At 43.7% G+C, this 16,265-nt stretch overlaps 1 protein-coding gene across 3 annotated transcripts in view; it reads right to left on the minus strand.

Annotated features, from left to right (window-relative positions):
* Positions 1 to 16,265, minus strand: part of ITCH (itchy E3 ubiquitin protein ligase) — a 779,961-nt gene that overhangs the window by 650,908 nt on the left and 112,788 nt on the right. For all 3 annotated transcript variants that reach the window (XM_069243816.1, XM_069243814.1, XM_069243815.1), the window contains one exon: positions 8,535 to 8,625. In XM_069243816.1, coding sequence (XP_069099917.1) covers positions 8,535 to 8,604 — 70 coding nt within the window. In that variant the 5' untranslated portion in view covers positions 8,605 to 8,625. The remainder of the gene's footprint in view (positions 1 to 8,534; positions 8,626 to 16,265) is intronic.

Genomic DNA, 16,265 nt, shown 5'->3' on the forward strand with positions numbered 1-16,265 from the left:
GAAAAGAATCGCACCTAATCATGTTCTTTGATAGCGAGAAAGCATTTGACGCTGTACACTGGCCTTCCGAAGACAGCCCTTGGTAAAGTTTGGGTTTGGCCCTAAATTCATCACTTGGCTGGCTCTCCTAAATAAGAACCGCGTAGCCAGGGTCAAAGTTAATAGCAAACTATCCACTGACTTCCCCATTGAGAGGGGAACGAGGCAGGGATGTCCTTTGTCACCCCTACTTTTCGCCCTTGTATTGGAACCCCTACCTTGCATAATTAAAGCACATCCACACTTATCAGACTTCCGGGAGAAAGAGGAGGAATTGGGAGATGAATGGATATCGTTGTATACAGATATCCTCTTGTATGTTACCAGACCATCTGAGACAATACCGAAGATATTCCAGATATTTTAAAGATATGAGCACATGCAAGTTACTGCATCAATTGGTAGAAGACACGTCTCTACCCAGCTGGAGGGCACTTCGCAGATCAAAACTGCCCCAGACAACTGCAAATTACGAGACAGGGATTTAAATACCTGGGTGTTTATGTGATCTCCAACAGAGAAGCCAGCCTAGACCGCAATATTACTAAGGCACTTGTAGGTTTTCGGGGGGCATTCGAAAGATGGAGGACACTACCCCAGACTCTATTAGGTAGGGCAGCCATGTATAAAATCATCATACTCCCGAAGCTCCTGTATGCCCTCCAGAATACCTACCATAAGACATCAAAGGATATTTTCACCAGAATAGATACTGCGGTCCAGACAGTTATGGAATTGGGGACACCCTAGAGTGGCACTGGGGACACTGCAGAGGAATCAATAAAATGACTGGGGGTATATGCCCAGAGACGACACAACATAAGCATTAAAGAGAACCCAGTTTCAGACATACTCATCTGCATTATCTATACGGGGGAAAGTTTCAAAGAACTTGCTAACAGCAACCCAGATGACAACTAACGGCTGGAAACAGGTGGAGAAACAGACAAAACGGGACTGGAGGCTGACCAGAGAGACACCCTTATGGATGGGTACACGTCGGAAAGAATTCAGGAACATGAAAAGCTTTGGAAAGTGGGATACCATAGGAATCTCAAAGCTGCGAGACCTCAGAGAGGAAGGCACACTGATCCCCTTCAATTTCTTGCAGCGTGAATATCACTTGCACAAAACAGAGTATTTTAAATACTTGCATCTGAAACATGTGGCAGGCAGAGACTAACTAAATAGCTGATATCCTGGCTTATGCACCCCTAGAAGGAAGGCTCCTCCAAGGCGAGATAGCTAAGAAAGCAATCTCATGGACATATATGACTATTGTCAACATTCATGATAACCTAACGAAACTGAAAACATTATGGGAGGGTGAAGTAAGGGAACTAGACAAAACAGACTGGGGGATGGCTCTCATGCATTCCTGAGAGGTGGCAATCAAATCCCGTTTACGACTCACCCAGTTTAAGGTATTACATAGGACCTACTATGAAAGGGCGCACCTACACAAAATGAGGACGGCAGAGTACCCTAACTGTCTGAGATGCCGAGAAAAAGATGGGTCGTTCCTACACACACTATGATCTTGCCCACTGATACGTACTTACTGGACAGTCATAACAGAAAAGCTAAATGTGATACTAGGCGAAGGTCTGTCAATAGACTTTGAAATTTGTCCTGTTGGGGGATATACACAGAGGTAGATATACCCAGACGCAAGCTACTCCTTAGTAACCCAGGTTTGTCTGTGGCAAAACGAGATGTGGCCAAACGAAGAGGTGCTCCTGGGACACCCACCCTCAGGGAATGGAGGGGTGGAAAGGACCTATATATGGCCACCGATAAAGTTAATTAGAAGAGGATGCCCAAAAACGTTCCATAAGATACTAGGTCCCTGGCTAAAATACTATGATATTGATATGGGAGGGGATGGGGACAGACCTTTATCTTAATATCACCCCTGAGAGGTATTGTTAAGAAAAGAGGAGCACCTGACCAGATATGTGCAAAATATGACTGGCAAGAATATACTGTACTGTCTTTTACAACAATACATGTTGATATGTACAACCCCAAGTAGCAATACTGATGTACAGTTTTTTTTAAGGAAAAATACCAATCCCCCATACAACTAGTGGGTATACACCACGGGGAGGAGGCAAATCCTCTGCCGGCAAGGCCCATCTGTTTAATGTAACCTGAAAAAGAGAAACAGGATTGCAAACATATCAAAGCCAATGGGGGTGCGTATAAACCAAGTCTCAATATTTAGAGAAAGAAAAAAGATCCATATGACGACAACAGTAAGGTGGATGGCCACAAAGGGCCCAGTGGTACAGAGGGAGAGTCATGAACAGAACTGGCATCTGGCAGGAGAGGACTGCATAGTTGCAGAAGGTGAGGGAGCGCGCTCCGGTGTGTTCTACCTAGAAGAGTATGAGCTGGCCACATGCTGTTTGCAGAAATCTGTTAGAGCTGCCAGAGTGTCGAAGATGAGGATCTTCCCATCGACTTTGACAAAAAGACGTGCAGGATGAAGCATAGCATATTTAAGGCCAGGTTTGCATAGCGAGTTTTTAGCATCCATATATTTGCGGCATGCTTCTTGAACCATAACAGTGAAGTTGGGGAATACCAAGATAGAGTAGCTCTGGTGTAGCAGAGGGCCACGCTCACGGGCAAGGCGGAGTGCAGTGTCTCTATCCTTATAATCGAGGAGACATGCTATGAGTAGTTGTGGGGAAGCGCCCCGGAGGAGGTCTCAGACCAAACTAGCAGTGCACACACTCTACTGCAAACACCGATGAGAAGCTGCTATGGTCGATGAGGTCTGTAAACAATTGTTCTATGAATGCATCTGGATGTCCCATACTGGTCGACCCCGCAATACCCATAATACGAATATTATTTCGGGATCTCGCCTCTAGGTCTTCATTTTTGATAGTCACCATTTTCAGTATACATTCCGTTTTGTCCAGACCCTTCAACGAGGATGCTGCAATGTTCTCCAGGTCAGAGATGAGCTCCTCCATGCTGTCTTTCCTGGTGTTCTGGCAGTCTAGACTTTCGCCCATTCGGTCATGCATCTATGGAGCAGAACCCAGCTCTGAGTTCAGCCAAGCTACGGGTAGTGCCACTGGTGATGTCTTAGCCCACCTCCCCGCCCAAAGGCTCAATAATGTTGAGGTGCAAGCTCTGATGCGTCGGCTTCATGAATTGCTCGTAGAGCAATTTGTATTGTTTTGGATCTCCCCGCCCCATCATGAGGGGTTAAAGACAGCGGAGGCAAACAAGATGGGCTGTGGACAGATGAACTACAGCAGGACACCTCCAGCTGCTGGAAGTCACTATGGTGCCACCACAGAGCAAGCATGCAGTTCTAAAGAACCACACACCCAGCGCCGTGGGAGGATGGGTTATTGGGGCAATAGATATTATTTAAGTTCACCCACTGCGTATTAAGCACGTGCGAACATCACACAAAAAGGGCTCCCAAAGTTAACCAGTCCACCAGGCAGTCTGAAGTAGGAGCACCATGAGGTTATGTGGGATGAGGTGTTACCCACAAAGTAACACCACAATCACTCATCCCCCTCACTCTAGTGTCTCCCACACCTTATCTAAAAAAAAGCAGGGCATAGCAGAACTCAACAACCCCACCCCTCCCCGTCTGAAAATGAAACACAAAAGATCGATGGGAAGGTCCAGGAAGCCACATATACAGCGGCCGGTAGCAGGAGAAGCAGTTATTTTTGAGGGGGGGGGGCCAGGGGAAGTAGCCGTTACTTGCAAGGATCTCTGGCCCCAGCGTACTCCCCCAGCTTCCCAGTTCATAGTAAGGAGAGGGAGTCGCACAGAGTCAGCCGCAGCATGGACCAAAAGTAAGTTGCAGTGGCAGCCGCCCAGGGAAATCAATAGTGCGGGTCACCAGAATGCCAAAGGAGCGCCCTACTCCAAGTAGGATGTCGGATACACACCCTGCCCACCAGACTGTGTTCTAGGCTCCACTGGCGATAGGCGACCACAGCCTGAAGAGAGATAGGCATCAGGTCGGAGTGAGACCAACAACTTTCGGCAGCAGCAGCATCTCCATAGGCTAAATGAGCCGGGACAGCAATGGCGCTCTTTGCTCAGCTCGATGTAGAAGGGTTGGCGGTAGGGAGAGCGGGCTGGAAGCTTGAATAGTCTTGGCCTCAGGCTCACCCGCGGCTCCTGGGGGCCTCTGAGGCAGTGTGGGCTGCATGTTCTCCTTTTGTGAGGTGACGGTTAGTGAATGGGTTTGACAGCCAGAGAATCAACAATCCACGCCTCCCTCTTCCGAAGCTCACCCCATGGCAGAGTTAGAGGGAGATGAGGTTTTAAGGGCGATCCATGCAGTTTTTAGAACGCCAGAGCGTCACAGGCACTCGGCCAACTCGGTCGTTACCATGACCACGCAGCAAGGTGTGGTTATTAACCATTAGAAAGTAATCAGGGATAGTGTGTGACCGTATGCTGAGGAATAGACGTCTAATCTAGAGCTCCATGTGTGGCGTGTTCCTTTACATACTCCCGGGCTATGGAGGACACTTCAACTGGGGACGTGTGGAGGATCTGTGCCCCAAAGAAACAAGACTTCTCTCTTTGAGAGTTTGAAATGATACAGCAAACTGCTAATGTGTGCCATGTGCGCCTAACTATATAAGAAGCAATACAAAGTTGGCATGAGTGGAGTCGAAGCCTGCTCCAGCCTATATACAGCCCTCAAAAAAGTGGTAGGCCCTGTGGAGGAGAGCATTTGAATAGCCCACCAGAATCCATTGGTAAGCCTGAAAGAATAAATAATGTAGTGCACCATGAAACAGAGCCATCACTGATACAAGGCGAAAAGCTCAAGACAATGACAACCAAGTGCAATGCAAAAAAATAAAAATAACCACAACAAATGATCAAGTGCGAGAAAAAGAACCGTTACCCACCATCAAAAAAGTAGGCGTCTATGACTTCTAATCGAACATGACTGGCCAAGTGTATGCACAAGGCCAGTGCTTGCAGAAGCTACACCTCCAGGTAAACACCAGCAGCCATTTGAACAGCATATGTTCTCAACATCAGTAGAAAAGATCGCAAAGTATGATTTAGCTGTGTTTATGAAACCATCACAGCCATTCATCACTGCCAATAAACAGAATATTGGTGCCAGGTGGACCGCATGGCTCGAGATATTTGATGATTTCACAGATGCCCTAAAATAAGTAGGTGATACAAAATTAATTAAGTATTTAAAGAACCTCATCGAAGATGGAGGCAAAGAAGTATTGAAGAAAATCACGCAGACTGAGGCAATATTGTACCATCATATCAATGAAGCATTCAATACCAAGTTCAATCTGACGCCGAAAGTCGACTATCAAAGGTACATTTTGAATCAAGCGAGACAGCAAGCTGGTGAAATGATGGACGAGTTTGTTGAAGGACTTGATATGCTCAAACACTAAGTTTAGTCAATTTAATGATGAAGAAGCCATACGCCTTAAGAGTCAGTGGCTGTCAGACTCCTTCAGAATACGCATATTGAGAGACGCTCAGTTTAGGAAAAATACTAATGGCTGCAAGAGCCGATAAAAGAGCAGACCGACAAGCAGCTGATATGAAGCCAGAACAGTGAAATATTAATCAGCCTTGGTCATGAAAAGCAAGTACCAGGCGGATGCACGCAAGCTGATGTCTTCAAAGAAGAAAAGTTGCGTTTCCAAAGGAGGTTTTCATATTTCTATGCAGGTAAATGTCCAGCCATAGGGCAGAGGTACAAAGGTTGCTAAAAAGAAAACCACTTCATAATAATTCACAAAGCGAAAGAGAAACCAATAATGTTGCAGGGAGAAGAGAAAATAAATTCCAGTAAGTTCCAAAAGCATTCTCGTCATGCCCTTAAGATCAAAAAGTAACAGCAGTTACGACAAAAAGAAACCAGACAAAGTCGATCATCATGAAGCTCGTCTTGCAAGGCTCTTCAACGTCATTGTCAAGCACCAGTGAAAAAGATGGATGTGCAATGATGACGTCGACCAAAGGATGGCAGGTGCATGTTGGCTTGGCTGCATGCAAGGAAGAGCAAAAAACAAAGATACGTCATCAACGAAACAACCAAGTTCGTTTGGACACTGCCCTAAGATTACAATAAAAGTCAACTGTTGCCCTATAACCCTTCAAAACAGACAGTAGTGCATCAATTAACATTATGCCAGTCCAGATGTTCAACAACATGTCTCCTCTGCCACACCTCAACCCCTTCAAACATGAAGGTATACACGTGGGCTGCTACTAAACCTTTGTAAAGTCATGCGTCATTCACAGTGACAACGCAATACAAAGTAGTTCCATGCAAGTGCCAAGTCATATTCTTCAAGGAACTTTGTCTAGTGCATGTTTACACAGTTTTGCCACTGATGCTGACATGGGACTGATCATTCCATTACAACCTACATTCTCAGTCTGAAATTGTGATTCTGTTTAAGTCATTGTCTAATAGCCTAGAAAGACACAAGACCATGAAAGTGTGGCTTCACATTAACAAGAACATTCGCCCTGTTGTCCAGTGGCACCACAGAATTGGCTTTCACTTGCATGATACTGCTGAGAAAGAACTGTAAACGTTGTTGAAGTATGACATCATTGACCACTCTACCGGACCTATGCCATGGGTTTCACCCTTAATGGTAGTACCGAAAAAGGACAGTGGAAGTGTTGTGTACATTTGTGTTGATATGTGCTAGGCCAGCAAGGCAATAGAGAGAGAAAGACGGTCCACATACAGCAGACATGATCGTGCAACTGAACGGCGCCAAAGTTTTCTCCCATCTAGACCTGAACAAGGTATAGCACCAACTCGAGCTCAGAGAGAATTGCAGGTGCATCACTAGTTTTTTGACTCATTTTAGTTTGTTCAGATACAAGAAATCCTCTGAGGGTGGTGACATGTCAAGGACACATGGTGACAGCACAACATCCCAGAAAGACCATCACACGGGACTTCTTACATTTTAGGCACCTATCTCAATGTTCATCAGCTCAATCCGGCCTGAGAGTCTAGATAAAGCATCAGAACCTGTGCCATCAGTGCTCAACTAGAGTGCATTTCGCCTACTTCATACCACTCGATCTGGTAGAGAACTGAGAGCAGCTCTACGACTTAATGAAGCGATATGACATAACTGTTTGTAATTTTTATTTAAAAAGGAGGGAGATGTAGTGTCGTGAGACTATGTGGCCTAGGACCCTTGAGGTTCTGCGCAGACTTAACCAAGAGATCACGTTACTTGCTCTGAAGTGTTAAGATGTGGTTATTAACTGTTAGGACGTAATCAGCAATAGTGTACGATTGTATGCTGAGGAATAAAGTTGTCTAATCTAGATCTCAGTGTGTGGTGTGTTCATTAGCATTTTTCTAGGGCTGGGGAGGACCCTACAGTGTGCGGACTAATATTATCCCAATAAATGATTCCCCTGTGCATCACTATCATAACTTCGCTTCTTTGAATGTGTTTCCATTGCACCCTACATATCATTCTGCCTTACATACAACACCACATGATTTAGATGCTTCTGCTGCTATACATATTGTCTCCAAAGCACTCAAATGTTACGCACCACAGAGTTAAGTTTCTATAATAAAAAAATACCTAATATAAATAAAAATGTAAACAAATATGCAGTTATTAATGCCAAGCCACCTGCCCAAAAGGTGAATTGTTTTTGCTCGATCAGACTATATTACAATGACAGCAACGAAGTGAAAGAGCCAAAACCTTCATTTGTCCTAACTTAATTTTAACAGTTTATTAGGTTTCCCCAGTTCATGATAATGAATGTAATGCAATTTGTCATTTAAATTGTGCCCACTTAAAATGAACTTCTCAATGGTTTACAAATTAGGAACTCAACAACTTTGGTCTTTCAGAAGTTGAAAAAATGAAAGGCTAAGTCTGCCCTTCCTGATTTCAAACCTATCTTTTATAAGGTACGGGGTCGGTTCCATGGCCCATTCTAAATGACAAGGGCGGAAATTTGGAATTTAGACAAGCAGGCAAATGCGAAATGTATTTTCCCAACGTCATTTTCAACGTGAATTCAGTTACATAATGGAAAAATCAAGGCCTAGAAATTAATGTCCTGTTTTACAAACTCTTGAGCAACCAGAAAAGCTTTTAATGGTCAATTAAGTTGAAGTTTGCAATTAAACCTGCGCTTCCTTGATATTTGGGAATTAAGGTACATTTCTTACAGAATACAGAAAACAAGACAAATTACTAGTTTAATTTTCCCTAGTTTTAAAATAAATAGCAAGGGCAGGCAGTTTTAATGACCGCATTCATAAAGCATACATAATCCCTGCGGGTCTTGTTAGGCTGAAAAAACAAGTCTACATCCCGAGATGGACCTCAACGTCTGTATTTCTGGGTAACTTTTTTACATGGTTTATTTTGCCATACTTTTTCATGTGACTAGGAGAACATAACCTTGACAAGAATACTCTTGGCTTAGACTTTAGGACCACTCACTTGTGACTTGGAGCTGCGATTTCATTGTCAATCCATTAACACCTCCAGGTCTTGACCAACTGCCCTCCATATCACGGGCTGGGTCACAACCCTAACAAACAAAAAAAAAAAAAAAAATTTGTTGCAGTCAAATACATATATTTGTTTTTCATGTCTGAGCATCTAATTTATTCTACAATGTCCCACAAACTAAAAGAGGTGAACAAATCAAAGATTAGCTGTTTTCACCTACCAAACGGTGCAGCTGCTTAGTTTGCTAAGACATCTTAGGGACATTGAGAAAGCCGACTTAGAAATGCATTCCACCCACTCCTTACCACTTGCTTTGTGGTTTGTAACTCACATTTTTTGCTATTTGCTGGCTTTTGATTGACTTAGGTGTCCAGCTTGAGTTTGTCCCTCCAGTTGTCCTAACATTGTTTACAGCATTTCTTTCCACTAACTCACTTTCTGGAAACAGGCCTTTAAATCCTGTTCTTATCTTGTCACATTTGCTGTGAATTCAAAAATAAGTCAAATGTCACAGTCTCTCTTTCAGGCACACTGGAGTTTATTTTTCTTTCTCCAACTTCAAAGTGAAAGAATGTATGTGACAATCCTGCCGAGTACCAATAAAAGTGGAGAAGATTTAGGATGTATATCAAAACTAGCACACATTAAGCACATTTCTTCTGTAATTCTGATGTATGGTGGAAACAAATATTTGAATACAATCAAAACACATCAGAACACTAAATGATAACATTTGCACACATCATCGTTTTTGTGCAATTAAAGAGTATTTCAGTGCCAATGTAATGGTCATTTAAATTGAAAATGTTTTGTGTGTAATGGTAGAAAATGTGTTGAGTGTAATGGCAGTTCACTACCACACTGTGCATACTCCACAATATGCCACTCTACACCCTTCCACTCAATGCTACGCCACTCCATTGTACAACTCTCCACACCCCTCCACACTGAGGAACTCTGCAACCAGGCACACCACTTGACTCCACAATATGACACTCCACTCCAATGTATCCCACTCCACCCCAATGTACCTACATTTATGCCACCCCACTTTGCTAAAATCTACCCCAATCTACTACACCTCATTCTACCCCACTCTACACCAATCTATTATAATCTACCCCACTCCACCCCACTTCACCACTCCATCCCACTGCAATCTACCCCCACTCTAATCCACTCCTCCCTACACCACTTCACCCCAATATACTGCACTCCATTACACTCCACACAATCTACCCCACTCCAAGTGACTCCGGTCAACTACATGCCACTCAAACCTACCCCCCCCCCCCTTAAGTCCAGCCTAACCCACCCCAATACACCCCAAACTACCTCACACCAATCTACTCCATTCCATCCCAAACTACACCACACCTCCATATCTAACTCACTCAAATCTACTCCACACCACTGTTTAGTTCCACTCCAATCTAAACCCACTATACTTTGTCCAGCACCACTCTAATCTACCCCCACTTCACTCTATCCAGCCTCACTCCATCCTATCCAGTTCCACTCTACCCCCAAACCACTCTATCTAGCTCCACACCAATTTACTCCATCATCTCTATCCAAATCCACTCCATCCTACATCTGTTCCACTCCATCCAGCTCCACTTCAGTCTACCCCAATCTGCCACATTCCATTGCACTCTACACACACTACCCCACTTACCTCCAGTCGATCACATGCCACCCAAATATACCCCAATCCAGTCCACTATAACCCACTCTACCGAACTCACCCCACTTCAATCTACCTTACCCAACTCTACCCAAACTACCCTACTCCAATCAACCTCAACCAACCTACCCCACACTCTACCCAACTACACACAAATCTACATTGTTCCAATCTACTTGAATCCACTCCAATCCACCTCACTCCAATTTGCCCAAACCTAATCCACCCAATCCATCCCACCCCACCCGAATTTACTCCACTCCAACCTACATCATCCCACTCCAATCTGCCCCACACCAATCTACCCTCACTCCACTCCAATCTACTCCTTTCCACTACAAACTACCCCACACCTCTCTATCCATCTCAACTCCAAGCTACCTCAACTCAAACTACCCTGCACCACTATACCCAACTCCACTCCAATCCAATCTACCCACTCCCTCACTTGTTTACTCCAATTTTCTCCACTCCAATCTAGCCCTTCCCAATCCACCCTCCACAATTCACCCTACTCCATCCCACCTCACTCCAATCCACTCCATTCCATTCCACTTCATTCCAAACTACCCCACTCGCCCACACCCAACAGCAATCTATCCCACTCCAATCTACCCAAATCCACCCCATCCCAATCTATTCCACTACCCCACTCTAAGCAATCCTAATGTATCACCACTCCATTCCACTCTACTATAAACTCCTCCCTCAATCCAATCTACCCCATTCTACCATATTCTACTCCCTTTCAGCCATGCTAAACAGCAGCCACACTGGTGTACAACACAGCTTAACACATTGCCAAAGCCAATAGCCCTAGTATAGATTAGACTATTAGCTTTGCCAATGCATTTTAACCCTGAAGTGGAACCACTAGATCCAACGGAGAGAAAATACCCTTTCTAAAGCCAGATTAGCATCTTTAAAGTGGGTGCAAATAAGCTGTTGTCTCATTCTGGTTCTGTATGATCCAGATTCCCAGCTTGATGAGGGGGTACTTGATAAAATCAACAAAAGGGTGCTTTTAAAAGGGTGTAGCAGAGAGGCACCAGATTAGTCGGTTGTCCATTCAAGGCTGGAAAACTTTAATTCATTTTTCAACATACAAGAGCAGATACAACATTTTTGAAAATCTAAAAAAGGATATTGGGCATGATCATTAGATTAGGTCAATTTACCAATACAGATTTTTCCATTAACAGTCACAGCCAAAACGCTTCTTGACCAATTATTTAAACATATATATCCCTCACACAAACTGTTTAGTATTCTGATTTTTGATACAGCATAGAGCTTAAAGGGTTACATACAATCTATCTTTATTCAGTTTAAGCCTATCCCTCCCAAAACTCCCCTGACTCAAACAATAGATGCATTTGACATTAGCACAATACATTCTTGTGAATCTGATCAGTTGGTAACCCACTATTTGAAATAATATCTCAGGGGTGTAGAATATAATAAAATATCTGTGTGTCGATCAGGTAGGCTACTTCATAAATCTACTTGTCCTGTTAAAAAAAAAAAAAACTACTTGTCCCATTGATGCCATGTAGTGCGGCAACAAATCACAGCAGCTATCTCTGATTATACAAAGGCATGAATACTAGCAATTTCCTTATTCTGCCATCTTTCTGCAGACCTACATACTGGGGAAGGAGGTAGCGGTAAGCCATAGTTCGAGGGTTGGAATGCCCTTTTGAGTCTATTCAAACCTACTAACTAGGGATGTTTTTAGAGTTTTCTCCAACTCCTCTCTGATCTTTTCCCATACTGAGAAAGTTTGGAAATTTACTCCAGATAAAGGTCAGACGTAAAACTACTTCCAGGGTTTGGAAAAAAGTGGTTGGAGGGAAAGTGAAATTGTAAACGCTCAACAGATTTTCGTATGAGCAAATCTACACATTGCATAATTGCTTGTGCTAAAACACAATTCACAAATATTTTGAAGGAGTATCGTTTCCTGGTCTACTCCTGTAAATTGTTATGAATTCACAAAATATATAAATCTGAACTAATACAAAGACTTATACCATGAGTGCCCTTTTGTGAGATGAAGGCTTAGTTAGGTCTGACGCTAACCAAAACATTACATTTTTATTAAAATTCTCTCTATCCATCCATCCATCCGCTGACTTCACTGTGAATGATCGTAATATGCTTTTTCACAAGAAGCATATTGGCACACAAAATAGTTTTGTTAAATGCCAGGAACCGTTGTGGCAATGGGTGTTTTTCGAGGCCAGAACATTTTTGCCAACGTCTGTTACAATAGTGAGAGCCCAGCAGCTCCCACAACGATAACGTTTTACAAAAGTCACCCACTTGGGGGGGGGGGAATCAAAAGGCTGACCACTAATATTGGACCTATTTGCTTTGCCAATGTTTGTTTATTTTCATGTTTCCTTTAATCTTATGAACCTGGTTACACTAACTTTCCATTATGAAAATTTTTGGGAAATAGTTGCATACATAAACGCATTTTACTAAATGATACTTCAAAGAAATGGTACCTAAAATTTCACAGCAGTTTAGCTAAACAATTTTTTTTCCCTAGTTGCATTTCTTTTTTGTGAACATTTTCTTTTGACAGCAAAGAATCATCAATCTTGCTTTCAAGCTTCTGCAAATATTTGCATCTGATCAGAGAGCAGTCTGAAAGCATTATACATAGCCTCATGTTAAAACTTTGCAAACGTGTGTACTTTTTTTTTTTTTTTACTTGAACCACTGTCAGTAGTGCAGTCCGAGCTTAAAACAGTTATTTGCAGCGCTCACCCTAATATAAGGCTTTGCATTAATGAACCATAAATACAAGTTTGAGCAACATTAAAATGGACAGAACTATTACTTCAACTACAGACAGTTCCCTTCCCTGCTCCATAATGTGGTACTTTAAATTGGCAGCCAAAGAATTTGTCCTGCAGGGGAATGGGCCTACTTAAATAGACCTGAAAGCTTTTTTTCCTTGACCCCAAACAATATGTGTTGGGCATCGGGCTACAGGAATTCCAAATCCCTGTTTCCGATTATGTTTTTTTAGGCAACAGGGAAGTATGTACATGTCCACATGAGTTTTACTGCACCAGATTTGTCCCTCCAGTTACATCTTTCCAGGGGTCATTTATTTTTACAACGGGCATTTTCATTTCTGTTTTCGGGCCACATAATACTTGGAACTAAATGCATGATGGGTTTATAACAACGTGCTGATGTCCATGCGTATTCTATCATATATGTACACAGGCAGCAGAGATTGGTAACCCTTTTCTTGTATTTGATTTTAGGGTGATCCGTCAAACTGGGGCTGAGAAAAAAAAAAAAAAGGGGGGGGGGGGGCAAAAACAGTGTGTTTCCCATTATAATTCCCACAGGGATTTTGGACACAACTACAGCCCGAACAGCTGGCCGGAATTACACCAAATTTGGCAGAAAGGTAGCTTTTGGTCCAGAAAGAGCCATTTGTGTTTTTGGTGTAAATCTGTTCAGAAGTTCTTGAGATATTAAAAGAAAACTAAATATAAATATCTGGAGGCACGAAGGCTTCGCGAATACTGCCGATCTCGTACAGAGCTCTGATTGGCTGCCAACACTTCAACCATGAAGTGTTGCCAGCCATTTTGAGACTCTGCTTCAACTGAGTCTATAAAAAACAAAAACAAAATGAAAAAAATAATTAAATAAAGGGAGTAGGGTACTGTTAACCTACCCCTCTAGCCTTGGTGCAGTGGTCCCCATAGACTCCCCCAATGCTTCAGAACATTTTTTTTTTGTTTGTTTCAAGCACGGCAAAAACCACAGCCGATCTGTGAATTTCACCATGATTTAAAAAAAAAAAAAAAAAAAAACGAAGGGAAACATGTTTGCTTTTCTTTTATTTTTGCACCCAGGGTTGCCAGGTCCTACTGACACTGGAAGTGAAAAGAGAAAGTGGGGTGCACAGAGCACCCCTCCTAGGGCTTTTCAAAGCTGCCACTTCCCCAGGGCACTGTAAAATAAGTGTGCGGGCGACCACCACCTTTCTGGGGCAATTTTAACAGGTGAGTCCCGTACGGCCTCCCCTGCAGCCCTAGGGACCGCTAACTCCCCGGGGTAAATATGCAATTAATGTGGGGGCCCAGCATAGCAACAAGGGGCCCACCACCTTCCTGGGGCAAAGGATTGATTATAAGAGGGGGCCATGCCCACCCCTCCCCAGTAGTCTTGGAGACTGCCACCTCCCTAGGGCTGAAATAAAATAATCAAGTGGGTCCATTCTGGACCCCTGGGAACCACCAGCTCCCCCGGGCTAAACTGACACACTGGAAAGAGGGGGGATGGGTGGGGGCACACAGACTCCCTCGTGGAGCCAATAACGGCCTTGGGACCGCATCCCCCAGGCCCGGCTCCTGCTATGTCCTGGGGTGCCTATCCGCAGGATAAAGCTGCTTGCTCTGACTTGGTGGAAGCTTTGACAGCTCCCCCTGGGTCAGAGCAAACACTGCTTCCAGCGAGCGACAACTGTCTAAGTGCTCTTGCCTGCTGGAAGCAGAGGTTTTATCTCTTTCCGTGCCTGCAGAGATGTGGGTAGGGAAAGAGATGACACTACTGCTCTTGCACACAGGGAGCTGCATGTTTAGCAGCTCCCTGTGTGCAAGAGCAATGCTGGCTCTCGCAGAAGGCAGGGATCTGGCTGGGGCCTTGAGGGGACCCCTGCAGTCCCCCCCGTGCCCAGGGCACCCAAGTGACATGGCTTGGCCCCAGCGAATGGTGTCCCCAGGACCAAAATCGGCCCGGGTGGGGCTGCATAGCCTCCCTCCATCCACTTCAAGTCCATGGTTCTCCCTTTAAATTGCTAGGAGTATGCAAATGTGCAAATCACCTGGAAGCTCTGGCTGCTTGGCCCTTCACTGTCCACCTTTGTAGTACGCAAAGGTCTTCCCACATTTTACCAGGATAATGGAAAGCTTCCCAAAGGTTCCCCCCCCACCCAGTGCATTTCCTGCCAGATTGGATGGTGCGTTCTTGATGCCAAGGAATACGAGGCCATCGCCACAAAACAAGGAAACAATTATTTAATATAGATAAGGGGAAGGGCCCTGGTTTTGTGGAGATTTAAGTCTTTTTAGTCTCGGTGGCTTCTCTAGGGAAGAATTCATGTTATCACACATTTCAAGAGAAACAGGCAACAGAAACAACCATGTTGCCAAAACACACACAAGGTTATTGGTGACAGTTCCTCGTGGTCCATTACATAGCTGTAGTGTAGAATATATACTGGATATTTACCCAAAGAGGCAGAAGAACTCCACTTGGGTAGCTATTTTGTGCAATGCTGTGGACTCTTTTTTTTAAAAGGAAGGTGAGGCGCCTTTGCGGCTAAGTCACTCACACAGCTACTGACACACCCACATAGACACACACTCTCAGGGCCACTCGGAGACACACACACTCACTCAGAGACCCACTCAGTGTCTCACAGAGACACTCACACGTACTCTCACAACAAGACAGGCACTCTCACAACCAGATACTCTCGCACCTAACTCTTATACCCATAGGCACCCTCTAATACCTATTTATAGTTACCTTAGGGCATGAGTTATTGATAGTTATTTCAAGTAACTATAACAGGTGAATTTCTATGTTTTTTATGTTTAAAACGTGAGCCTATCTATAACGTCCCCGAACCCTTTGTTTTTATAAGTGAATGTTATATATAAATGGCAAGACAACATTACCATTCCAGATCCCTCACTCGGTCTTTCATTTTTCTGCAATAAGAACAAGTGCAAATAAGTAGGCTATTAATTACAAAACTATTTAAGTATAAACCTTTCTTTCATTGGCTCTCTAGTGAATACGCTCTTATGAGTGTACTGTGTACTTGTAGTTGTTTTAAGAAGAAACCTCTCTGTAAAAATACTATTTGCTTTCTCTTGCGAAATGCCGGATCGAAAATGGCCGTGGAAGGGCAAGCTAAAACGCTTCACGGTGCTAGAAAACTTGGTCTATACCTTAAAAGAGTATAAAAACAACGGTTTAGTATCTAC

Source organism: Pleurodeles waltl, chromosome 7 (assembly GCF_031143425.1).
Source record: "Pleurodeles waltl isolate 20211129_DDA chromosome 7, aPleWal1.hap1.20221129, whole genome shotgun sequence".
Taxonomy (NCBI): domain Eukaryota; kingdom Metazoa; phylum Chordata; class Amphibia; order Caudata; family Salamandridae; genus Pleurodeles; species Pleurodeles waltl.